The sequence below is a fragment of the Oryza glaberrima genome, chromosome 10, assembly GCF_000147395.1.
Source record: "Oryza glaberrima chromosome 10, OglaRS2, whole genome shotgun sequence".
In the NCBI taxonomy this organism is placed as follows: Eukaryota; Viridiplantae; Streptophyta; class Magnoliopsida; order Poales; family Poaceae; genus Oryza; species Oryza glaberrima.
The window spans coordinates 386,460-412,937 of NC_068335.1; the positions used below are offsets into that span (position 1 = coordinate 386,460).

The 26,478-nt window shown below is 39.4% G+C and overlaps 3 protein-coding genes and 2 non-coding genes across 5 annotated transcripts; 3 read left to right on the forward strand and 2 right to left on the reverse strand.

The window, feature by feature from the left end:
• Positions 1 to 126: 126 nt before the first annotated feature.
• On the forward strand, positions 127 to 200 carry TRNAT-AGU (transfer RNA threonine (anticodon AGU)). Its single transcript has one exon. It is a non-coding gene; the product is annotated as a tRNA-Thr (tRNA).
• Positions 201 to 3,615: 3,415 nt separating this feature from the next.
• On the forward strand, positions 3,616 to 6,024 carry LOC127753388 (transcription factor bHLH18-like). Its single transcript, XM_052278872.1, has 5 exons — positions 3,616 to 3,791; positions 3,867 to 3,925; positions 4,075 to 4,521; positions 4,865 to 5,221; positions 5,886 to 6,024. The coding sequence occupies exons 2-5, from the start codon at positions 3,890 to 3,892 to the stop codon at positions 5,952 to 5,954; spliced, it is 909 nt and encodes a 302-aa protein (XP_052134832.1). The 5' UTR covers positions 3,616 to 3,791; positions 3,867 to 3,889; the 3' UTR covers positions 5,955 to 6,024.
• Positions 6,025 to 6,127: 103 nt separating this feature from the next.
• Positions 6,128 to 6,200, forward strand: TRNAR-CCU (transfer RNA arginine (anticodon CCU)). Its single transcript has one exon. It is a non-coding gene; the product is annotated as a tRNA-Arg (tRNA).
• An 831-nt stretch (positions 6,201 to 7,031) lies between these two features.
• Positions 7,032 to 16,388, reverse strand: LOC127785676 (notchless protein homolog). Its single transcript, XM_052313070.1, is given in 14 exon segments — positions 7,032 to 7,549; positions 7,642 to 7,698; positions 8,041 to 8,095; positions 8,170 to 8,312; positions 10,133 to 10,243; positions 10,245 to 10,271; positions 10,372 to 10,479; positions 11,991 to 12,054; positions 13,549 to 13,748; positions 14,048 to 14,175; positions 14,838 to 14,963; positions 15,198 to 15,287; positions 15,405 to 15,486; positions 16,132 to 16,388. Coding segments are annotated over 14 exon segments (1,440 nt in total). The 5' UTR covers positions 16,297 to 16,388; the 3' UTR covers positions 7,032 to 7,465.
• A 2,691-nt stretch (positions 16,389 to 19,079) lies between these two features.
• On the reverse strand, positions 19,080 to 25,436 carry LOC127752727 (uncharacterized). Its single transcript, XM_052278127.1, has 7 exons — positions 25,026 to 25,436; positions 22,904 to 23,245; positions 22,555 to 22,641; positions 22,356 to 22,466; positions 22,106 to 22,222; positions 20,160 to 22,018; positions 19,080 to 19,432 (listed from the first exon to the last, which is right to left on the reverse strand). The coding sequence occupies exons 2-6, from the start codon at positions 23,221 to 23,223 to the stop codon at positions 20,197 to 20,199; spliced, it is 2,457 nt and encodes an 818-aa protein (XP_052134087.1). The 5' UTR covers positions 23,224 to 23,245; positions 25,026 to 25,436; the 3' UTR covers positions 19,080 to 19,432; positions 20,160 to 20,196.
• Between the last annotated feature and the right edge of the window lie 1,042 nt (positions 25,437 to 26,478).

Here is a 26,478-nt window from a genome sequence, read left to right on the forward strand (position 1 = left end):
TTACAAGGAGGCGAGGCTTGTTCGTAAATTAATGTATCAAATTTACATAAACTACTGACATTATCTAAAAACATAAATTCTTATTGTAAAAGAATAAATATTTATAAATAATAATTTGCTGCAAGAGCTTTCGTAGCTCAGTTGGTTAGAGCACCCGTTTAGTAAGCGGGAGGTCTTGAGTTCGACTCTCAACGAAAGCACATTACTTTTCTGGTTTTAATTTTTGTTGCTTTTTAATCCAAATTCATTTAGACTAGGAGAATACATTACATTCCTTCTGTTTGATTCCGTCTGGTATATAGATTTTTTAAACAACTGAAAGATGAACAAGTAAGAGTGGTTCACAAGCTTTGCAAACAAAGAATAACTCAACCAGATGAAATGCCACAGAATAATATCGCAGTTCCCTTTTGTTTTCAGAGTCTGGATGTATTTTCCCTATTTCTAAATGACACAGTTAATGTATGACAAGGCCAAACATTAACAAGAAGCAGGGAGTATATATGAACTATTCCTTGTGTATATATCTTTATATATATAGCACATAAAAAACAAATGGTACGTACAGCAGTTTTCATGACCCATAGGCGCAGTTTCATCAAGTTGGCCATGTTGGTTATTAATGCTAGTCAACTGACAAAAAAGAAATAATAGTTTGGTTTTACCACGTAATATATGTTTTGGGGGAACTAAAGGAGTATGAGATTAGTGTTAGTTGCAAGGAGCCATTAGATAGTTTTGTAGGAAAACACACAAATGCAATATTCATTGGCATGTAGTAGCTAATTAATAAGCTTACTTAGAGTTTGCACCATCCCATTGCAATTTGCACCTAAGGTCTTGATTAGTGTGCTACATGAAAGAAAGGAGATACTCTGCTGTAGAAAGCTCCTTCTTGTGCCTTTTTGCCTTATGGTTCTGGAAGAAAGGTTAAGCTCTGATCAACTAGAACTACTAGCTTGATTACATAACTGTAGATTGAATTCATAGATAAACCTATAGCTAGCAATGTATATATAAACGATCGGGGTTTTTTTTTTTTGCGAGGAGATCAGGTTAATTTAGGTTTTCAACATCATGAAGGATGTATCAACATAGAAATATTTCTATCCAGTTCATTGCATATACGTAACATATGCTCCAATTGACTTAGCCCAGGTGGTTTTGACTCCAAACTGTGGGTGCAAGTATGTAGCTAGGCATCCTGCTACTGTTGTTTGGCAATATCAATATGTGGAGGGAACTAATTAATAATGCATTTATTAGCGTAATCACAAGCCAGCGAACACGCATGATGTAGGGGAATAATTCGCTTTCTACAAGCTAGGAGAAGCTGCAACGTAACATGCCAGATGAGAGTACCTTATTTCTTCAGAAAGAAAATCTCAGGTTGGATTGGCCGTCACACACACATGTTACACCCCTCCCTTACTGCATGCATATGATTCTCTCCGTGCCATCTTCTCCTTTGATTTGCTGCAAACGTTTTATTTTCCTTGATTACATACTTATATGAGGTACCAGGTCAAAAGACTACGAATTACAAAATCACAATTTGATTAAAACAAAGAAAAATACTTATTAGAACACCACCCTAAAGATGGAAATAACAAACTTTCATCTATGGTTGGCGAGGAACTGCATATATAACCGTTGTTTCTTCAGCGGCTTACGAATTATACGTAGTCAACCTAGTGCATTAGTATGCACATAAGCATGAATTCTTCATGTGAACTCTACCATCACACAAAATGTGCTTCCCCACCCCAATAGGATGAAGACTAAAACGGATGTTATCAAAACCGCATGTTTTTAGTAGATGATACAAGAACAGACGACTCTAATTGCTCTTGTATATGAACAATTGAGCATTCATAAATCAAGCTGTGATATACTGGAATTTAAGCTGTGATACGGTCCAGAGATCATTAAGAGTTAGCACGTGTGCAGCGTACTGGTTGTACGCCCGCAGCTAATTAATGTCAGGCTATTAATATTCATATATATATATATATATATATATATATATATATATATATATATATATATATATGCTTTAATTAAAGTGCGGAAAGTACAGCAATTGGGCCTTGTTGAGGGATTAAAAATCACCTTAATTATCTTTGAGGCTTTGACTGCACATGCACAAGCTAGCTAGTACATATTTGTAATAATTAATGTAATTGCTATTACTCCCTCCGTTTTTTAATAGATGACGCCGTTGACTTTTTCTCACATGTTTGACCATTCGTCTTATTCAAAAATTTTGTGTAAATGTATAAGATATAAATCACACTTAAAGTACTATGAGTAATAAAACAACTCATAACAAAATAAATTATAATTACGTAAATTTTTTGAATAAGATAAATGGTCAAATATGTGAGAAAAAGTCAACGGCGTCATCTATTGAAAAATGGAGGGAGTACATGAGATAGGGGTTGATCTCTCAAAGACAACGAGAGGAGTCAACTTGCAACCAGACAAAAAATCTAACCAATATATAGTGTTGCAGGCTTGCAGCAAACCAAGAAATGGCCTACTCCACTAATCAGGTGTTTTCGTTTATTTAGTTCTTCAAAACCTACTTGCATCCCTAAATAAGGGCAGTTTCAGACTTCAACTTGCATTTTGTTTTCTATAGATAATTAGCATCCCTAAAATAAGAGCAGTTTCAGACTTCAACATGCATTTTCTTGATAGATAATGAGCATCCCTAAATTAGAGCAGTTTTATTCTTCAACATGCATGTTTTTTTTTATAGATAATGATACTCCAACATGCATGGTATTAATTGTGAAAGTCTTAGCTACAATTTTCATAGAAACATGTTCATAACGGTCGCACTACGAAAATATAATAATATTAATTAAAGCATTCTTGATGGAAAATTGGAAATGCACATTGAAAATGGATCTTCCATCACCGTATACAACTTGTGAAGAATCTAAATCAGTTTTCATAATTTTTTTAGGTGAATAACAAAAGAACAGGACTTCAGGAGCACCTGGACCTGCAGAGATATAGTATCATTAATACATTTTTTTGTGAAACAATAAACATAACTAATTAACTTCATTACATTTGTTGTCAAGGAAAACTTGACAACCACAGATCGAGTGTTGGGCCCTTAAAAAATAATGTGTGCAATTGCTTTCTAGTTTAGAAAAACCATCTCAGCTAAAACACATGTAGTACTTTCAGTACTTTGTCAACGTTAACAGTTATATATGATGAAGCAAGGTTAGAAAGCATTTTTTTTTTTGATAGATAGTCGCTAGCAAATGCAGATGCCATGGAGGCTCAAAAGTTGGAATCCACAGTTGCTAAATCATCTTTTTTATGGACCGTTTTAAAAAAAATCATTTTTATGGATGTTCTAGTTGTTGAACTCAATACAAGCTAAGATGCTAATAAACTAGTTTGGTCATATGCAGGATGCTCGTGGGTGAAGCTAACAGCCAGTTAATAATTAGTACAGTAGCACACTCTTGGTACCAGAGCAACAGTATAGAAGGTATATAGTAGTACAGCCTTTTGATCCAGCTTCCATTTTGTTCTCTTACATTAGCTAGTGCCTAGTGCTCTTCTTCTTTGCTGCTGATGTGTTTCTGCTTCTCCTCCTCGTCCTCCCTTGGTTCTTTCCTTATCCTCTTCTTCTTCTTCTTCTTCTTCTTCTTCTTCTTCTTCTTCTTCTTCTTCTTCTTCTTCTTCTTCTTCTTCGCTGTGTGTGTGGCTTGTCAAGACTACTCTGAATTAATTTGATCAAGGGCATCAAAGTAGCCATCAAGGTTTGCAATTTGGCATCAAGTAATTAACTGTATCACAAACTATATATCAGTGGTCTTATGGTGGTTCTGGTCCAGGATTGCACAAACTCCAACTGAATATGGATTCTTCGGCCAAGCAATGGCTTGCAGAACTGGTAAGAACCCTAAGTTATTTATCAATCTTTTGTGTTAATTATCACAAGGGAATCTAATATATGTTGTGCTAGTTTATTGGCATCTAGGTTAATTTTGCAGACGAGGTACTTTACTGATTGGGCGCTATATGTGCATTGTTTTAATGCAGGAGAATGATGATGATCCTAGAGGGCTTGAGCATCTGGACCCTCTCAGCATGCAGCAACTCGCTGAATCCCTTACCAACGAGCTTTTTAACCAGCCCCAAGAACAACAGGAAGAACAGCATGGATACCATAACCCATCACTGAGGGTCCTCCCCTTTGTCGGGGATATTAACAAGCCCGAGGGCCACACACCAGCAGCTGCTGCAATTCGTGACAGCTTCTTCTCCCTCACCAATGGCTCGTCCAGCTCACTCAACTTCTCGGCGCTGGAGCAGCAGCAGGATAGTGGTCCCATGACAAAATTCTGCTCGCCGCTGTCGGAGATGAAGAGAGGCGGAAGGAGGGCGACCTCGAGCATGCAAGAACATGTTATCGCCGAGAGAAAGAGGCGAGAGAAGATGCACCAGCAGTTTACAACTCTAGCATCTATCGTCCCCGAAATCACTAAGGTAAATATATACTCCCTCTCCATCCTTAAATGTTTAACGCCGTTGACTTTTTTAAACATGTTTGACCGTTTGTCTTATTCAAAAAATTTAAGCAATTATTAATTCCTTTCCTACCATTTGATTCATTGTTAAATATACTTTTATGTATACATATAGTTTTATATATTTCGCAAAAGTTTTTGAATAAGACGAATGGTCAAACATGTTTAAAAAAGTTAACGGCGTCAAATATTTAGGGAAGGAGAGAGTAGTTGACACAACGGTCGATAGATAATAACAATACCGCCACATATTCGTAACGACAGTCATGACTAATGCCGTCAGGATTTCCTGCTTTTCTCAGACGGACAAGGTCTCCGTTCTCGGCAGCACCATTGAGTATGTGCACCATCTTAGGGAGAGGGTGAAGGTCCTGCAGGACATCCAAAGCATGGGGAGCACGCAACCCCCAATTTCCGATGCTCGCAGCCGTGCCGGCTCCGGTGATGATGAGGACGATGATGGTAACAACAATGAGGTGGAGATAAAAGTTGCGGCAAATTTACAGGGGACGACTGTTCTGCTGAGGGTTGTGTGCCCTGAGAAGAAGGGGGTGTTGATCAAGCTGCTGACCGAGCTCGAGAAGCTCGGCCTGTCCACCATGAACACTAATGTTGTGCCATTTGCAGATTCATCACTAAACATCACCATTACAGCACAGGTACTCCATAACTTACTCCCATTATATTTTACTCCCTCCGTCCTAAAATATAAAGGATTTTAGACGTATTGGATATTTCCTAGTACAATAAATCTAGACGGGGAGTCTGTCCAGGTTTATAGTACTAGCAAATATCCCATCCGTCCAAAATCCCCGTGATTTGCAAACGTTCTTAGAAGTCTAAGAATTAAGAGAGCATGTGACTTGGAGTTGGTGAGAGCAAATAAAGGAGATGAAGTATGTAGATTCCACAGTCAATGGCACCACCACCTATGGATTCTTTTAAGATGGTATAGATATAGATATTAACATGATTTGATCAAATTTTATAAGAACTGTAATTGTCTGTAATTGTCAAGAACTTCTCAAATACTTAGTTAAGAAATGGTATGCAAAGATTTGCGTTGAAAATTACTATAAAAACTTATTATGTTTTACAAACTTATTCTAATGTAAATTGATGATAAAAGTTTCAAAAGTTTATCCGAATTTTGTCCTAAACGTCAAATATTTTTTTATACCAATTAGAGGAGACTATAACTTGTGTAGGAACTATTTTTTTTTTACAAAAGTACATAATGAAATAGGATGATGATTGTCTCGAGTTTAATATTGGTATTTTTGAAGATTAATAATATGTTTTTATTCATTAATTTGCATGCAGATTGATAATGGATCTTGTACCACTGTAGAACTTGTGAAGAATCTAAAATCAACTCTCAGAAATTTTTAGGTGAAAGTGGAAGATCGTATGGAGAGCCGGAAATATTTGTACAGATGGGGGAAGTAATTAAATTGTTGTTCTGTTGCGCATAGAGATAATGTATGTATTTTCTTTGTGTCTGCAAGTTCTTTGAATTTATTTGTTTTAGGCTAAATATGGTTTGTATCATCATGAAATCAGAAGCGCCTGTAGCTCAGTGGATAGAGCGTCTGTTTCCTAAGCAGAAGGTCGTAGGTTCGACCCCTACCTGGCGCGCTCATTCCGTTTTTTACTTAATATTATTTATTTTCCAATTTATAATCAATTTTCATACTCTTTGTGAGCTTGTTTTTTATTTTTTTTATTACAAGTCTTTCTTTTTTCCATTTAGTTCAATTTGGATACTCTGATGCTTTAGCCATTGTTTCTTTTTTTTTTTCAATTTAGTTCAATTTTCATACTCTGTACGCGTTTGTATACTCTGATGATTTTGTCTTTATTTTTGTTTACAAATCGGGAGAAAAGCTTCTGTTTTTCATCATCTTTAATCTTTTGGAAAAGTGACATAGGTAAGGTCATCTCGATCCACATGCTAAAAAACTCTCTTCCCAACTCATGACCGCAAGCCAATTGGACGTGTAAGGCTTAGTTCGTTTGGATCTTCGATGACACAATGATTAATCGAGTATTAATTATTATAAATTAAAAGTGAATTTATTTAATTTTTTAAGATACTACTATATAGAAAAACTTCCGTACAAAACATGCTTATGGTTGCCGTAGCTAGTTGCCAAAACGAGCTCAGCCTAATCCAAGGCCACTCAAACGAGCTCAACCATATCATGTTATTTTCTTTCTGTTAACACATCCGATTAATTAATATAATAATGCCCATGGTAGCTAGCTAACCAGTGGAGTAACCATTTTTGTCATGTCTTTTACATCCCTTACAGTAGGAGGAAGAAATAATATACGTATACACCCAATTGAAGTTAGCAACAAACTATATATATATATATATATATATATATATATATATATATATATATATATATATATATATATATATATATATATATATATATATATTAAATTTGTTTGGTGCTCCATGGTCCAACCGGGGAATGAGAATATGAGATTACCGCTTTGGAGAAACCTCTTCATACAAAGATATAGTCATTGGTCTATGCATTGGCTTCGAACTTCAGTCCTAAGCCTTGACGAGGCCTTCTATCTCCACATTTTGTTTTGCTTTTCTTAGTTTGGGTTATCTCTTCTCTTGTTTGGTGTGTTCAACTTGTCTTAAACTACACTCTCTTCTAGAATGGATCTTTGTAATAATTGGCTGTAGTTCTTTTTGAGCAAAGGCCGGAATATTATATTCCATTATCTAAAAAAAAAACCAGCTATAAACCCTCAAGCCTTTGGTTGCAAAATAAAAACAAGAGATGCCAACCCAACCCTACAAAATCTCTCACCAAGAACAAGAGAGAGCCACCATGACAAGAAGCTACTAGCTAAGTACCTTAACTCTAAGGGAACTAGTTCATCCATAGCTTGAGGACCCTGTCCTTGCCTCCAGATGCAACCTTCTCGCCGTCAGGGCTCCAATCCACAGCGTACACCTTACATTTATATATATATACATAGTCTTTGTTACTACACTATAATAATTTCAATTCAGATTTTTATTGTTCCAAAATATGCATGCATGTACCTCATCTGCGTGCCCTGGCAAATCCTGTTTCAACTTGCGTGTTCGAATATCCCAGACCTGAATCGTACCAACAAATAGAGACCGAGCATAACGTATCAGTTCCATGGTCCATGCTATGCAAGTAATGGACTTTACAAGCCAAGTTAATAGAAACATAATTAAAAGGGCATGCCTAAAAACAATTGTATGATACCAGTCACACTTGGCAGTTCCAACCAATATTTATGTCAGATTCACCAGTTTTCGGATGACTACTCAAGCAAACAGAATTAACTCCTCAAAGACAAGTATTCTGATATAATGAATTCCAGTGCCAGATTGACAACATACAGATTGAATGGCATGTCGGTGACCAGTTAGGTAAAAGACAGAGAACTAAGCGGAGACAGAGATAGATACCTTTAGGGTGGAATCCTTGCTTCCACTCAATAGAAGCCTACTGTCAGCAGACCAGCTATGGACAGAAATGATGATATTAGGCATTGCGGCATGTACATACAATGGAAACAGCAAGATAGAAAAACCGACCTGATCTGGTAGACATCTGCAACATGCCCTCTGAAAGCTGCAACAAATTTGCCTGTAATACCATTCCATAACTTGACAGATTTGTCAAAGGAGGCACTTGCCAGCCACTGCCCGTCAGGAGAGAAGTAGACATGGTTTACGAGCTGCACAAAGAAAAGCAAATGACAAAATCATTTCTAAGCACACTTAAATAAAAAAAATTACCCTGCATTGGTAAAAAAAGCAATAATATTTTTTTTTTCGAGGAACCGACGACAGGAGTTTCTCCCGCCGGAATTTATAGAAGAAGAGAATTGGCCCAGTTAATAAGGGAAACCGAGCCCAAAAACCGAACAAGCACGGTTAATTAAACGGGAAACCGGCGAAAACCTATACAGAAAAGGAAAAGAAAGCAACTATTGAGACCTCACAAAACTCATCGTTGCCGAGCTTGCCAAAGGCAAGCAGCTTCGACAACATAATGCACGAGGTCTCCAGAACCACCAAACATCCTCTAGTGGAGCAGAAACCTTCTGAGCGAAGCCTTCAACAAGGGAACAACATCAAGAATGCTGTCAACGCCCGTTCCAAAAGGAACCCAGTTTTCACCTAAAGGGAGAGAGAGCCATCATGACGATACCTCCAAGGAGGAAACGGCACCCACAGGCGTCGATATCATCAACCTAGAAAAACACTAGGCAAGGTTTTCACCCGACTCTCTCAAAATGCTCCACCTCCAAACCCTCATCGCGTTGCCTGGACGTCTATTGAGGGTCATCGTTGCCGAGCTTGCAAGACAAGCAGCTCCGACTCTGCCTCAAGTCAATCACATTGCAGCTCGACCAGAGACCACCTCACACACAGGAACCCAACTGCAGCAAACCTACGGCGCGGCCGACGCCAGCGAGACAGGACGCCGGAAACCAACTCCGCACGCCACCCCTACCGCACCAAGGAGCTCCCCGGCAACAACTGGAAGTAGCCTAGCCTAAGAAGGGAGGAGCCCCTAAGAAGAGGGGAGCGGGCGCCGCACCGCCGGTGAGCACTGGAAGAAGAACAACTAAAGAAGAGGGGAACCGGATCTGGAGAAAAAGGAGGGAGGGAGATGGAGGCGCCGTCCCCGTCGCCGGCAAAATCGCAGCAGATCGGCAGCCCCCGGCCAGGTCAGCGGCAGCCGGCGCCGGAGCGCGCTCCACCGAGAGCCGGACTGGAGCCGCCGTCGACGAATGCGAGCCGCCGCCGACCCGATGCCGTTGTCGCCGACGAGCCCACGCCGGAGAAGCCCGTCACCGGCCATCCGCCTACGCCCGAGCAGCGTCGGCGTCGACCGAGCCCGTCGCCGGTCGCCCCGGCCAGAGGGGCAACCGGATCTGGCGACTCCGTCGCCCGTCACCGGAGCCAGAGCCGACCGCCGCGGAGAGCCCCGCCGCCGCGCCGTGGAGAGCCCCACCGCCGCGCCGTCCCCGTCGCCGCGACCTCGCCGTCCCGCCGCCATCGTCGCCACGCCCGCGCCGGGGCGAGATGGAGCCGAGGAGGATGGCCCCGCCGCCGCCATCCCAGCGCGTCGCCCGGCTTTGCCGGCGACGAGCTCCGGCGGCGGCGAAGCACGGAGGAGGGAGGAGGAGGGGCGGTGGCGGCTAGGGTTTCGCCCCCGAGCCGCCGCGCGAGGGCGACTCGCAATAATATCGAATGGTTTTTATCCAGCGTTCCCAACTTGTTCATGCCATTTGACAACTTACACAAGTCCTAATGATTTCAACAATAATCTGTTCTATAGATGGGTTTGGAGTTTGGAAACACTCATACCATTAATTTTAAATGACACCGATTCATTATTATTTTCATGTTTCAGGGAGGAAACTCATAGAATTTTCAATCTTTTCTCAGTATTCAGTGAGACAAAACTGAATGCATAAACAAGTCAAAATGTACATACAATGATACAAATGCAAGAACATTTCATGGAGCTGTCAGGACAATATACCTTTTGATGACCAGTCATGCGGGCTTTGGGCTGTTTACTAATTGTTGGTTCCCAGAGAAACATCGTAAAATCATCAGAACCAGAAACTAGTCTCTCAGGCGCATTGCCCCTCCATCTTCTTGTATCTCGCAAGAGCTGCCTGGATATCCAAAGTTCTCAGGTGAAAAAATTCATTTCAGCAAGCAACAAATGAAAATATTAAGAGTCAGTTCTAACACTAATTTATGATCACATCATACCTCCATTTCCTCTGCTGTTGAATATGTCTTGCCAGTATGGTCATATGCCCCCGTGCGCAAAACATACTCGGTGCTCAAAGCAAGTGAATTGACCCAGTGACCATGACCCTGAATATGCAGTGTAAGTGTGTAACTACTTTAACAAGATGACAGTGACAACTAGCATAGAATAGCTGACTTGAAAGCAAGGTAATAGTTCACAGCTACCAAAATAATAGGTCCAGCACATGCAAAAAACAGGCAAAATCAGATCAAAGATATTCCACAAAATTGTTTCCTGGGTATAGCTGACAGTTCACAATTGAAAGAATGTATAATTTATTTGGTACGATTCATGAATTAAGCACACAAAATTACTCCCTCAGTTCATGGCTATAGCATGCACACGTCTTCCAAAGTAAATTTTGTTTTTTTTCTTCCTCTAACACCCCCTGGTCAGAGTAAACCATCAACTACATGGCAATGAATTCTCTAATTCACAAAGCAATTGGTATCGGGGTTTGGCCTTAGAATGCTGTAGATGGGCATCCTTGTAAATTTGATTTGCTATTTTGTTTTTTGAGCCCAAACCAAGTTTGTATGGCCTTTCATAGGCTACTTGCATCTTAAAAGATTAAACTAGGGGTGGAAAAAAAGCTCGGGTTCGTAAGCTCAGCTCGGGCTTGGCTCGAGCTTGGTTGGCTTGGCTCGGCTCGTAAGCCAAACGAGCCAAGCTTGGCTCCTTTTTAGCTCATTGCTGAAATGAGCCGAGCCGAGCTAGCTCGTGAGCCACTTGTTTTGGCTCGCGAGCCTAGGTCATCGTGTGTTTATATCGATTGTTTTACTTTATATGGCATTATAATTTGTCAACTAAAATTTATCATTAAGATTTTGAAGAATTGAATATATAAACTTATTTAAAGTTTACATGTTGATGATTTGGTTTTACTTTTTTTAATAATTATAAAATATATATGAAGAGATATTTCAACAGGAAGGCTTGCAAGCCAGCTCGAGCTGGCTCGAGCCAGGAAACGAGCCGAGCTGAGCTCAAGTTTTAGCTTGTTTCCCTAACCAAGCCGAACCAAGCCAAGCCTACTTTTTTGCGAGCCACTGCAAGCCGAGCCGAGCCAGGCTTGGCTCGTTTCCACCCCTAGATTAAACTATCATTGCCATCAACATTAGAAGGAAATAAACATGTTTGCCTCAGATATGTCGTTCATAAAGAATATGCATTCACATGTGCTTATTCTGTAGGTAAGGATGATGCATGACTAGAACGTGTGTAGTATCAGTCCCCTACAATAGTTACACTACAAACCCACGCAAAGTTGAAAGTTCAGCGGGACCTAACTAGTGTTTGAGCATCTCCAGACCCATTTATGTCCATATGTAGAACATGCAGGCCAGGAATTCCTCAGAAGCTGCAGAATCTGCCATTTCCCAATACAACTTCCCGTAAAATCTGTATCTCTCTGGAATTGATCATAAAACCTGTAGTTCTCTGGTACTTTATTCATAAAGCATGTGGTTGTGTGATATTTGCTATTTTGCTCATAATTCAATACTAGCAAAGCCAACTTGGGAGCATAAAAGTTTGCATAAATCTTTGAATGTCCACTGAAATGCTGGTACATTACCTGCAGTGTTTTGACCAATTTTCCCTGAGAAGTTTCCCACACTTTGATTGAACAATCTTCAGAACTGCAGTACACATACATTTGTTTTAGAATTGTACATAGCATTTTAAGAACTGTATCTGTAAAATACAGCATTTTGTACAAATAAACATACAGCATAGCATTAAACATCATTTCTAGCAACACTATAAACATTCGATAAATGAGATAACAGACTAAGTGATTATGCATATGCTTTCAGCTACTTAATTTTGCAACACTATAAACATTCATGATAAATGAGATAACAGACTAAGTGATTACGCATATGCTTTCAGCTACTTAATTTTAACCATCTAGGAAGAACTCAACCACTTTTGCCTCAAGTTATAGCTGTCTATTATAAATAAACAAAATAGTAAACGGAGTATGAGGAAAAGGGAAGTAACTGGAACTCTTAGCCTGATCAAGGCCTATTCCTACCAGCAAAAGTGTATCCTTTGGCTAACGGAACGTCACTTACGTATTGGGTTTCTCACAATAACTCAATTAAATAAATATCAATAAATGTAGGGAATTGTCTGTATGGCACCAATAAAGGATTGTGGCCTGTGTTGCCGGAAGCTATCTTGATAGTTCTTTCTCACAATTGCCAAAGTAGAAGCAGTAAGCATTCCTATATAAATAGATTCCATCTAAAATACAGATTGAATAGAATCTGAACTGAATCTGTCATGTTCAGAATTTCTAGTCACAAACAGTGGTTTGAGATCTCGATTAACTTATCTGTCAAACATAGCAGCAGAAACAGAAATAGAGTTCATACATCATATATATGCAGGCGCAATACGATTTTACTACAAATATATTCCCTGTATCACAACGCTGGTATATGATTCAATCCTAAATAATGCAGTATTCTAAAACACAGCCCTAGCCACTGCCTAACCCATTAGGCACTAGGCGCTGGGTAGCGCATTAGATGGTGCATTAGGTGACTCAACTACCTTGCGTGGTGTTTTCTTGCTATCTCAGTGTTATATAGTCTATTTTTTATGTAATATGCTTGCTAGTTTCTTGGATTGACTAGTTGGTCTGACCTAGGCCTATTAGGCACTAGGCGCCACCCAGCCACCCGACTAACGCCTAGTGCTTTCTTGCACCATGGAATAATGGTGCCATGATGGCATTATAAAATTTGTTGTTGTTCCTATTTTAACAAATCCAATGGCAATAACCAAAAGTGACCAAGTACAAAAGAAAAAAAAAGTCATTATCCTTTTATTTCAAAATGCTGAAAGGACTGCCTATGTATGTCTCCCTTTTTTGAAAAATCAAAAATATAATATGTATTTTGTTTCTTTAGGACAAGACTTTGACCAATAATTACTCCATTAGGGTATAGTTTGTGTGACACAAAATTGATGTTATTAGATTCGTATTTGAAAGTACTTACTTATGATTACACTTTTGTAACGCATAAATAATATATTACTTGTAAAGAAATTGTTAGTCAAACCCTTGTCTTAACGAAACAAAATACGCCTTATAATAGAAACAGAAGGTGTAATAGTCTTACCCAGTGTAAATCAAACCATCTCCACCCCACTTCACACAAGTCACTGAATTAGTGTGACCTGTAAGGGCAATGACACACTTCCTTGTGGTCATATCCCAAATACGTGCATCACCATCCTTACTTGTACTTACAAAACGGCGGCAAGGAGATTGCAAATGAACTGGCTCCCAAGATACAGCAGTAATCCACTTCCTATGCCCCTAATGAGTAAAGGCAATGATCAATGAGTACTGCATGGCAAGAAAAAAGAAACTTCTGCAATATATAAAGTACAACTCCATATACTATTTCCAACATTAAGTGTATGTGAATCCATGGTACTAAGAAAAAAGAACTGGAGCAGTTATCTTCAAGTCAACTAAGTAACTAACATATATTTTCCAGGTTCACATGAATTGACACATAGGGCAGTTAGGTCTGCAAATATGCAACTGAATAATTCTTATTTCATACTTCTACAAAAACTACAGGTTGAAAGACAAAGATGTCATAATCTTACCGTAAGTGGAGTCCCCAATTGCTTGCCTGTTTTCGGGTCCCATAATATAAGTTCCCCTGACTTGCTTCCACTAACAAGATGATTCCCATCAGGCGACCATGCAATGCAGAGGACCCAGTTTTTGTGTCCTGGAAGATGCGGTGTTATTTGATAACTTTCAAATATTAATGGTATCACCCTCAAAAACATTGGATATACCGATATGCAAATGGAACTGTCAACAAGACTAAGAGTACCAAAAAATTATACTCAAATGCACTGGAAGTAATGTCTGATAAACATGAGTTTTATCACAATGTTACAACAGTAAACTCCTATTAGGTCGTCTGAACATCCAATATCGACAAATAAACAATTTATGTAATGTGTTAATTACAAGTAATAAATTATGTTATCTTTTAATAGTCTCAACCTACTAAATTCATCTAAAAGGAACAAACACTGTATACTATGGTATCAAACATTAAGCTTTGATTATCCAGTACATGTTAAGGTTAGGTCTACCATTAAAAAAGATTAATTCTGAAAGTAACTTACAGGTCTATTGTGAGTTAGGACATATTGATAAAGATAAGCACTGAGTTGCTAAACACTTTTGCATCAATCATCTAAGATCTCTCTCATGAGAAATTGTTAATCAAGTGTTGGTAAGCACTAGGTTACCGTAAAGAACAATAACCATGGTGTAACTCTATAAAACAAGCACCAATGCAATTACGGGCATTCGACTTATTTAAGGTATGAGAAAAATGACTTGAAATTATCTGTATGCAAGAATGCTAAGATTCACCTTTGCATGTGAACAATGGGGTCTGTGTGCTCAGATCCCAAAACCTAACAGTGGTATCACCAGAACCACTAGCCAAACATCTTCCATCAGGACTGAAGGAAACTGCTAGTACAGCTTCTGTATGGCCTGCAGATGATAAATTACATCATTCGCAGTGGTATAAGAAAGCTCAAAATCGACATAATTGAGGCTGGTACTGGTGCTGTCAATGACAAATAAAACAAGGATGCAAAGGGTTTGTCTGTCCGATGATATTCCCATTGTAATCCCAGCAATATGAGAACATGTCAAATAAAAGAGTCCTAAAATTGTAATGGAAAAAGAAAACAATGAAATGAACGTAATCCAAGGTATACATACCAGCAATTGTAGCAGAGCATCGGTTGACTGGCCTGATACGGAAAATTGCCTGCGGTTGATATACTATGCGCAGGGTAACCTCAACATTTGCTTCATTTAACAAAAATCAAAAGATAGAAATCAGAAATGAGATGCAACACCTAGTTTGTTTTAATTTTCTTAATTGACGAAAAGAAATGTAGGATGAACTTGTGAGTGGAGTCTCACCATTCTTTTGCTGCATGTAAGCACCAAGCTGGACAGAGAGTTCTTCATCTCCGATGTAGAATGCATATGGCAGCTTGTCCTCCTAAAGTAAATGTTTAGAGTGATGAGGTCACACAAGTAAGTATGCAGGACAACTGCCAAATGGGAGTACATTACATAGGTGAAGATAAATGCAACGTGACACATTAGCTCAAATATTTCCCCTTTACTATATTATAATTAAACTTGTCATAACGAATTGTAACCTTGTATTTTTTCCCTTGTTAAACATTAAAGGGATTTCCTCTCTCACCAAAGAGTTGTGCAAGAAAAAAAAAGTTGCACCGTGGTAACTTTCGTTTGAGTCTATCTCTCTCATCTAATTCCTGCGTTTTCCTGCGGTTCAATCAAACGGTCATTCCTGTATTTTTCCTGTGTTTTGCAATCATCTGTTTTACACTTCATTCTTATTAAAATCCTACGTTTTTCCTATTCCTACGTTTTCTCAATCCTGCGATTCAAATAGGCCCTAGGAACGAGTACAGACAGCTTATGTGTTGTCTAGATAGGCAGATTGATACATTGTAATGTTTCTTTCTTTCTTTCTTTATAAAAGAAAAGAAAAAAAGGAGAAGAAATAAAATTGGTCCCTAAGCCAATATCAATATGAAATTAAAAAAAAAAAGGTATCAGGCAGGCAAGCAGGCAGGCAAGAAGAAGAAGAGTAAGGAGGAAGAGATAGTGGTACGTTGTGGAGAAGATGGTTGACGATCTCCTGCAGCTGCGGCGGGCCGACGTTGTGAGGCAAGTAGAGGGCGGCGCCAAGGTGGTCTCCTTCGGGACTGACCAGCTGGCACATCACGCTGCTTCCGCTGCTGCTCTCCTGCTGCTGGTTCTGATTCGGGCTCTCCATCTGAAAAATCGCAAGCAAGCAGCGGCGGCGGCGGCTGGCGGGAGAGGAGGAGGCTCGAGCGGCCGGCGGCGGAGGCGGAGGCAACAACACAACACGCCACACCCCACCCGCGGCTATTATTAGTGGGCCGATCTTATCTATCTCATGGGCCCAAAGCCCATAACAAACGCAACTGCTACCTCCTATGGTTGGGAACTAATCCTTCCACCTGCAAAATGAAGCTACTCATTAAACATTAACGTATTATTAATTATGTATTTGTTTAGCCGTTTAGAAAATGTGTGCGTGAAAAATGAGTTGGGAAAGGTGGACTAAAGTGATTACGGTGACAAGGATTGAGATCTCCCTCCAACTTAACGGTTAACATGTGGGCCCTAGAGTGATGCAGTCAAGGTGAACAGCAACGTCAGAAAATCGGCTTCCCTTGCGTAGCAGTGTGCTAACTAAAGATTTACGGAGTTATTGTTTGGGCTAATCTTATGCATATTCTTACCACTTATTAGCAACCGAACAATAATAATAATTTGTGAATAAAACTTTTATATATGTTTTGCTAGCGACTCAAAAACAAATGCTATAAAATAAACTATGATAAAGAAAAACACAAAATCAACTCAAATTTTAGCTTATAACTATACACATAAGCGAAAAGATGTGTGTACTCCCTCCAGATTGATAATACTTGTCGTTTTGGACAAGGGCACGGTCTTAAAAAAGCAACTTTGACCATTATTTTCTATCATAATATGTAAAAAATTATTAACAAATATATGATCTTATTAAAGTATTTTTTAAGACTAATCTATACATGTGGTCACCATATTTGAAAGACAAATATTTTGAAAATGATTCATAATCAAAGATTCTAAAGTTTGACCTCACCCTTATCCAAAACGACAAATATTATCAACCTATCAGCCCGAAGGGAGTAACACTTTGGATAATCTCTTTAAATGTTTCTAAGGCATACTATGGCTGTGTTCGGGAGGTGAGGCTACGAACTCCACCTCCCCACAAGGAAAATGGAACACTCCATTAGCGCGTGATTAATTAAGTATTAGCTAACTATTTAAAAATGGATTAATATGATTTTTTTAAAGCAACTTTCATATAGAAAAATTTTACAAAAAACACACCGTTTAACAGTTTGAAAAACGTACGCGCGAAAAACTAGGACTCAAATAAAAGACCTCAGCCTATATATCTTTCATTGGCTTATAAACAGCTACTTTCTCTCTACAACTATCATACCTTAATAGGGGAACATAGCTTATGCACACAAGTTTTTTTGTGCGCACTCCGTGCACATCAACTAGCAAATGTCACACAAAAATTAGACATTTGCTCCTAATAGTACTACATATATTTGCAAAGTATCAAATTCAAATTCATTATATTTTAACCGTAGCAAAAAAGTGAAAAATCTAACAGTTTTATAGGTAAAAATTTATTAGAATTTTGTATTATTTTTTGTTACGGCTAAAATCGAAATTGCTTGTTACCGGGCGACCGGCGCGGGGGGAGACGGATCGGACGCTCTCCCCCCCTCCCCCCCCCCCCCCCCCCCCGATGCGCACGTGTCTCCTTCCTGGGCCCACCATGTGTCTCCACCATATACTCCATTGCAACTAATCACCCATATATTTTGGAAACCCTCTATTAAGGGAATTCGTTTTATTTTTTGTTCCACCAAAAATGTTTCACCTAGTGTACTCACAATGTTTCATTATGTATAGATCTAATGTTGCAGTGAACTGAAACATTCTTTTGCAACAAATCACCCACATATTTTGGAAACCCTCTATTAAGAGAATTCGTTTCATTTTTTGGTCCACCAAAAATGTTTCACCTAGTGTACTCATAATATTTCACTATGTATAAATCTAATGTTGCAGTGAACTGAAACATTGTTTTTATATAAGGTGAAATAACGCCCGATTTAAATGATTGAAACATTTTCGATCTACGTAGTAAAACAATTCCGATATACGTGGTGGAACATCGTGCAACATTTAAAAATAATTCAATAATAAGTTAAAAAAATTTTCGTCGGAATATATCCATGTGTGGTCTTATTTTCAAGATTTAATTGCAATGAATTTAATGGTGTAATCGGATCATGATTTGGATAAATAATTTAAGAGAAATATCAGTTTAAAGTGGTTTTGCATGCATGCGTGGTGCTGATGTCATGCTGATGTCAGAGCCCGATTTTTCCCAATCCTGATCGGGCGCCCGACGCGTAGGCCCTTCCAGCTAAAATATAATGAATTTGATGATAAGATTTTACACGTAGATGTAATATTATTGGAAGTATGTGTCCAGTTTTTTTTCTAAAATTTTTCGTCATTTGATAGTTTGTGCGCACGGAGTGTACGTGAAAAACTTGTGTGTATAGGATATGTTCTCTTTAATAGTAGCTTATGTGGCATCCTAAAAAGATCAGGCACTTTAGTCTTGGTTCACACGCATTACGCAAGTCCTACATCAAAAACGGCACTTCTACAAATTCAGTAGTACTAGATTGCCAATACAATTTACTCACAAAATATTGCCACAAAAAACCCCTCCCTAATATATTGTTTGTTTAGGCAGTATGAAAGAACATCAGATTATTAGGGGCTTTCTGGAACGCACAAATTTTACGACTTCTTTCCAGGAATTTGTCAACATTTTTCCGTTCCAAAGTAAGCCTCACGCAGCTATTAAGATATACTGACCACACCCCAACAATGCATGCTTAAAAGAAACATTGCATGTACCCAGATAGTAGAACCACAACATGAGAAGGTAACTAGTTGATAGCCATCCTTCACTGAATAGAAGACTAGAAAGACAATGTTTAAAATCATGGACTGGTACACTTGAATCATCATCATTTTCAACAGCCATGCTACCTATTATGACTTCTAAACCGCTAACCATAATCTATCTACTAACAAAGCTCATCCTTCATTCCTCTTCTTCTTAAGATTTGACATTTAAATTACTACATCTTTCCACCCCCATTTATAATATAATATTAAGTTACAAAACGGTGGTATCATTCATCATATCTCATCGTTCTTCCATCCATCCAACAAAATCTACGGCTTCTCACCAGCGCTACTCCACTTAAAGCTTCAGACCTTTCACCCTGTAATCGTCAAACAGAGATAAAATGTTCAGAATATGTGATTAGTCAAACATTTCAGACAAAGATCAACAGATACTACACCAACTACTTTTCAGTACGCCCAAATTACTATTTCACCAGTACAGCACAGCTCCTCCAATATGTATATGGTTCCATGCTACCAGTGGAAAGTAGTAAATTCAACAGAGGAAAACATATTCAGAGGGGAACAATAGCTTGTGAGCAAAATGATATCTACTGTTACATTCCATAAATATCGGTATTTTCTACTGGCGAAAACATGGGAATGCACATCTAGTCCTCCCCATACCATTACAAATTAGGAAATTGATACCCAGGATCACAATCTAGAATGTAAAATCAAAATCAGCGGAAGAATAGGCAATACCATAGGAAAGCCATTTGCATTTTCTTTTTCTCGAATACAAGCCATTTGCATTTTCATTGCCCCTGAATTGGAGGGTTGGCATATATGAATTTTACATAAAGGATATCCTTTTTTGGCATATGAAAGACCATGATATTGACATTTAGATGTTTTCAGTCAACAAGCTCTCTTTCTGTACAGTTATACTTATAGATACAACTGGCATATCGATTTTAACTGTTTAAGATGTCGGATTTCTACAGACTATCGAATTTCAGTCTCACACATTTCAAACTTCATAATGAAGGAAAGAGGTTATCTTAGGAGACGAAAAGGTTGGAGTACGGACTGAAGGCATACCTTCTACGCATACTGGATAATCCAGAACTTCCATTGTCTACAAAATCGCTTCACAGGTTGCCTTATTGTGTCCTGCTTGCTTGCACCTGCTACAGAGCCGTACAACAGTAGGTATCTTGTTGGGGTTAAAACGCTTCCTTCTGGGTTTATCTGATGTCCGTGGCTTAGGAGGTGGAATCAAATTTGCCCCAGCACTAAAATCAACGGTATCCATGTCAGGAATTGGGAATATTGCTCCTGAGTAAGCCAAATGGTAGCTCTCTATTCTGAAAAATTTTGAACAGTAGTCATAGAAAGATCGCCCAACCCTGTTGAACACAGCAACAGCATGCATACAAGGAAGGCCAGAAAGTTGCCACCTTCGACAGGTGCATTCCCAATTTGCAAGGTTGACAACATAAATTGCACTGCCCCGGACTTCAAACACGGTTTCAGAAGAGCACAGCACAGTCAGCTTCCCAGCTTTGGACATCTCATCCTGCGCTTTGAATTCCATGGAAGGAGTTAAAGGCCCTGACCAGGACTTGCAAGACTCGCGCCTTGCTTCTATCACCTCCATTATTTTCATTCTCAGAGAGTCTATCATCAGCACTATTGATCCTTCCTTCTTGGTAGGTATCCAGTTATTAAAAGCATCAACAATGTTCGAGGAGAAATGATCATAACGACAGCCTCTGAAGATGGCATCTGACCAATGCTCCGGCTTACTTGCAATAATCCAATCAGCAGCTTCAGTGGATATATTCCTTATGCTCTCAATTGATGCGTTAAAATCCTCGATGCTGCAGGCTTGGGCTGCTCGAGTGAAATCCTCAACCATCCCATCTCTTATCTGTTGTGACCACGGTCCCTTCCTCAGCTCTCCTTTGAATTCTTCCATGATATGATGCAAACAGAAGGCGTGGTGACTTTCTTCGAACACTTGTGGAACAGCAGCATCCAATCCCTTTTGTCCACTGGACAAAAATGTCATAGCATTGTAAGGATAGTTGTGATTCTGGAGAGCATACCTCAGCTGCATCAAGAACCAAACCCAACTCTCATAATTTTCATCTTCAACCACATTAAATGCCACTGGAAAGACACCATCATCTGCATCAACTCCAGCAGCAACCAGCAACTTGTACTCATTAGTCGCTTTAAGTGGAACCTTGTCAAGAAATATGAGAGGCCTACACCCATTTGTGAAGCCATGCAAAGAAGCGTGGAATGCAACAAAGAAGCGGCGGAATTTTGTATCCACCATCGGAGACAACAAAGCTATGCTACCTGGATTGGTCTCCAAAAGCCTTTCACAATACCAGGGCAAATGGCTATATGTCTCCCGGATAGCATGATAAAGCTCCTTCTGTGCCACTTCTCTACCTCGCCAAACCTGTGAATAGGTCAGCATAACTCCGTATTCTTCATAAATTTCCTTGACAAGGTCCTTTGGCTTGAACAATGGATTCTCATGCAGCTTCTCCTTAATGACAGTAGTCAGCCACTGTCTTGTTGCTCGCCGCTGACCCTCTCCACTTCCTCCACCACATGTATGCTCGTCTGTCATTTTCTTGATAACAAATTTCTTGTTCCGAGATGATTCAGATGCATGCAACCGCCATGTGCAACCCTCACCAACACATTTTACAGTGACACGTGTGGTTTCATTTTTAATGAATCGATAAACAAATCCTTTCCCAATAGCATACTTGCATAACTGAGCACGAAAATCCTTCACATTATCAAATTCTTGACCGACACCTTTGATAATATCATCCCAAAACACAATAGGATTGTTAAGACCCTGTGTAGGTTCTGTTGTGATCTCAGAGCCAACATATGGATTGACTGAATCATCAAAAAGCCCAACTGATTCCCTGCAAAAGCCATGCCAACATCCGTTGAACTCATACTTCACAAACTTGCAGGAATGATGAAGAACATAAAATTAGTCAAACAATTACCTCGCTGTGTTATCAACGAGAGCAAGCTTTTGCTGATTCAAGATGTCTGGAGCTGTGGAACCAGCTCCAGCTGTATTGGCAAAGGCAATATCACTCCCAAATTCCAGTGGAAAAACCCTAGTTTATTTTAACAAAAGTAGCAACCGTATAAATTTGGGCATGATACGGTCATTAAAATAAAATGATGTAACATCTAAAATTAGAGAAGACATGCAAAAATGTGGCAATTCTATGAAACCCAATTATGTACCTGTTGTCATCATTTTCAGTAACAACTTGTCTTGGCTGTTTCACATTATTGGCATTAGCTTGAACTGCAGTGCCAGTAGCACTGGGAGTCTTCTTCTTGTTTTTTGATGCCCTGGAGAAAGATGGTATTCAATATAACATGGAAAAGCACGGGGCTATAAATAACATCAGATAGAGAAAACTGGAACAGTGGCACCTACTTATTTTTGGAAGTTGGCGTTTTCCTTTTATCACCTCGTGCATTAGACCCAGGTTTAGCAGTGGAGGCTCCAGTCTGAGTTATACTCCTAGCAAGAGAAACATACTAATCAAAACAGAACATGAATGATTTACTCAAAAAATAGTAAATTTTGCAAAACTAGAAATTTAAGATATAGTATAAAAAAAGTATAGATTTAACACTCAATTTATAAGAAAACTATAGGTTTAAGCCATGGTATCGCAAAATTACGGCTTGAATCTGTACTTCTAAGATAACTTTGTCGAAGGTTCTGTAGGCTTGCAAAAGTTACTCCAAAAGGCTGCACAAAAAGGTAAAAAAGGAAATACCTGTTCTCCACTCTACTTATCAAAAAAACATCCACTTGTGCAGAACTAGCAGTAAAATCGACCATCCGTTGCAAATCTCGATCACATGATATTGTGATAAGAGTTCTGTTATTGTTCGGGAGAAAGTATTTCAGTGACACATCTGCAACCTCAACATGAAACACCTTGGACACCTCATCCTTGAAGTTATCTAGTGACATCTCTCGTGTGACGTCAACAGCGTGTGCTTCTCCTCCTTTGTAGATCAAATTGCCATTGGGGCCAGAAGTGAACTCTCCACCATACTGGCAAATGGCAACAACTAGGGACCCCTCTGCCATGCCTCCAGAGTTGTTCCGTAATCTACATGTTAGGAAATAAATCAATGTGCATGCATAATCCAGGACAGTACAATAAGAAATTAAGTAGTACATAAAGAATCCACGTCACTATGAAATAAATATTATTATCCAAAATTAAATGAAACCCAATAATATCGATATCCCTGATACATGAACTCTACAGAAGCGTGAATTATGGCCCTGCTAAAATATTTATTTATTTATTTAAAAAAAAAGAATGATTCAGCGAGCAAGTTTCCCAAGCAGAACAAAATAGCAGTATATGTTAACTACATTCATGGGCATTATGTAGGGTGAGGATTTAGCAGGTTTTATGATCTACCTTAGATATTTATGTGTAATTAATGCATTAATTGCATAGTTTGTCCGTATTGCAACGGCGAATGTTGGAACGTTGGATTTGATTGAAGGCAGGTGACTGTAGTAGTTCAGTGTACACCTCTTTTGGGTGGAGGTAGGGAAGAACGCAAGTGATACTTTTTTTATATTAGTGGTTTAGAATAGATAAGTGTTCTGTTCAATCCCCAACTTGTGATATCTGTGGACTCGACGATGAAACAGCCAGCCACTTATGCCTGCTGTGCCCTTTCACCTGCGACTTCTGGGCGGCCCTCTCTGTTCATCCTGGAATCTCTGATGTACGAGATGTCGGCTGCATTTACCCCCCTGAAACAATACCGGTGGCGCACCATCGGACCATCTTCTTGCTCTGCTGATGGTGTCTGTGGAACCACCAACACAATGTCGTCTTCAGAAATGAGCAACCTTCCCTCCGACGACTTCTTCGACGCTGTCTTGATGAAGCTAACTTGTGGGCTGAGCGTATCCAGCGCCCTGATCAGATTGTGGTTTCAGCCTGGAAAGAAATTTTCTCCTGTCCTATGCAACTCCAACATATGTAATGGCAACGGCACTGTCGTTCTGCCCGCCCTATGTAACCTCCTTTGTAATGAAATCTCTTATCAATGGAAAATTCAGGTGGGGAATCTCTCCCCTCCAGTGATTATCCAAAAAAAAAAAGAACCAAGACTGAAGATGTAATCTGTTCCACTGTATCAAAACATATATGCAACAGTTCAAAATGGAAGCAAATGAACTGTAAGCAAACAAATTAACAGTTCAACATTGTAATTTTGCGTGACCCCAAACCTAAGGTAGATTTTGAATCAGGATGCCCCTGCTACATATCTTCCTTTTCCTTTTTACACTTGGAAACAGAATACTTTAAGAAACAGTCGTGTTTTCATGGGTGCTAAGAGGATTGAAACACACCCCAAATATATATAATGGAAAGCCCCCTAATTACATACGAATCACACATTTGGTCCCCCAATTCTACTTTTTTTGACCATTCGGTGAACCAAAGAAACTATTTTTATGGACCGACAGGCACCAAAAGGAACCCCAGCTTATCTGTAATGAAAAAAAAACATGGCCTTGAGATGTATTGCAAAGAAGAAACAACAGATCCAAAATAACAAGAAGCCCAAGGGGCTGACCTAACATGGAGCATGGGTTGGTTCTATTTTCTTTTTTTTTCTTAGGAGGAGGATGAAACACAAGCTGCTGCTGGTGCCTGGTAGTACTACACCAGCCACCCCACCCCACCCCACACCGCATCAAAGAAATCCAGAAGCAGAGTCATGAGATTGAAGGGGAAGAAAGAAAGAAATCGATCCAGAAGAGAAAAAGGAAGTGGACGGATTCCCAATCTACAACACGCAGGTGGCCGGCCCTTCAATCCACCAAGTCAAGACGCAGAGGAGGAAGAGGACGTATACCTTCAATTCGATTCCTCTAGCCGCCCGCGCCCACACCAACAGGGGAGGAAGCGGCGGTCGGGAAGTAGAGGAAGGAGCGGTGCGCGCACAGGGAAGGACTCGGGTGGGATCGGGTCGGCTCCGGCGGTCGCCGTCGCCGCCGCCGCCGTAGCGAGGAGGAAGGGGAAGAGGGGATTAGGGCTCGGGGGTATTTTGGAAATTATGCGGGGTGGTTTCCGCACACGCGGAGGAGACGATATTTTTGTGGGGTGGTTTTCGCACAATTTGTTGGGCCTTTCTACAATTTTTGTTGGGCCTTTCTACAATTTTGCCACCCCACTTTCTGCTTTCTTGGGCCGAATTGCCACCTGCGGCCTTCACATACCCTCTTCCTTCCAATTTCCTACTTCTCCAATGGCCGACTTCTAAAATTTCACTCTCATTCTCATCTTTTTCTTCAAATATCGCCTTTGCTTTTGCTCGTATCCGCCTGATTGTCAAGGGTCTATCTGTAACAATACAACAACTCCAGCAAGTAACTAGTCGCTCAGGCGTTTGAACAGACCATACCGGATACAGACATGTGACACATGCGGTACCGTAGGGGATCTCAATTGGACCATACATTGCTACCCATCCGTCCCACATTAATCTACTATGATATATAACATATCCTAATACCATAAATCTGAACAGGCACGATGAGCTAGCTTAGTACTCCTTGTATTTCAAGTCGTTTTGATTTATTTTCATAACTGAACCCATTTTAAGTTTGATCAAGTTTATATTAAAATACAATAACATTTTTAACACAAAATAATATATTATCAAAATATTTTTAATGTTTTTATTTAATCAAACTAATTTGGTGTCATAGATGCTGCTAAATTTTCTATGAAAAAGTCAAAACAACTTATATTATAAAACGAACGAAACATGATTTTCTTAAAAGAAAACACCATGCGCGTGCTCATAGCCTCATATGCACACACGCATACTCACCTCTATAAACACTCACATGCTCACTCTACCTCTATTTATGAGGACCTCCAAATCAAAATTTCATGCGCAATTTAAAATTCATTCATTTTTTATGAACCTAGGACCATGATTTTTTTATGATAAAACATATTTTTACAATGGTATATACTACTATTTGGTGATAGTAGATGCCACTCAGTAGTAAGGAGGCACATCGATCAACATCACCAACGAGAAGAATGTGGTAATCCATAGCAGAGGAAGCATTATAATCAATATACGGTTGAAGTTGTGGCGGCCAAGGTTGAATGAAGGATATGATATGGTCATGACTATTTAATTCCTACAAATGAGACTTTCAGTGTTGTTAACTCTAAGCCCAAATTTTAATTTTTGATAATCATGTCTTCATAGTTCATATATATGGGTTTGATAGTAAACTTCATGAAGTTTTAAATATCTACCTAAGCACATGTTGAGAGGATTCACCAAA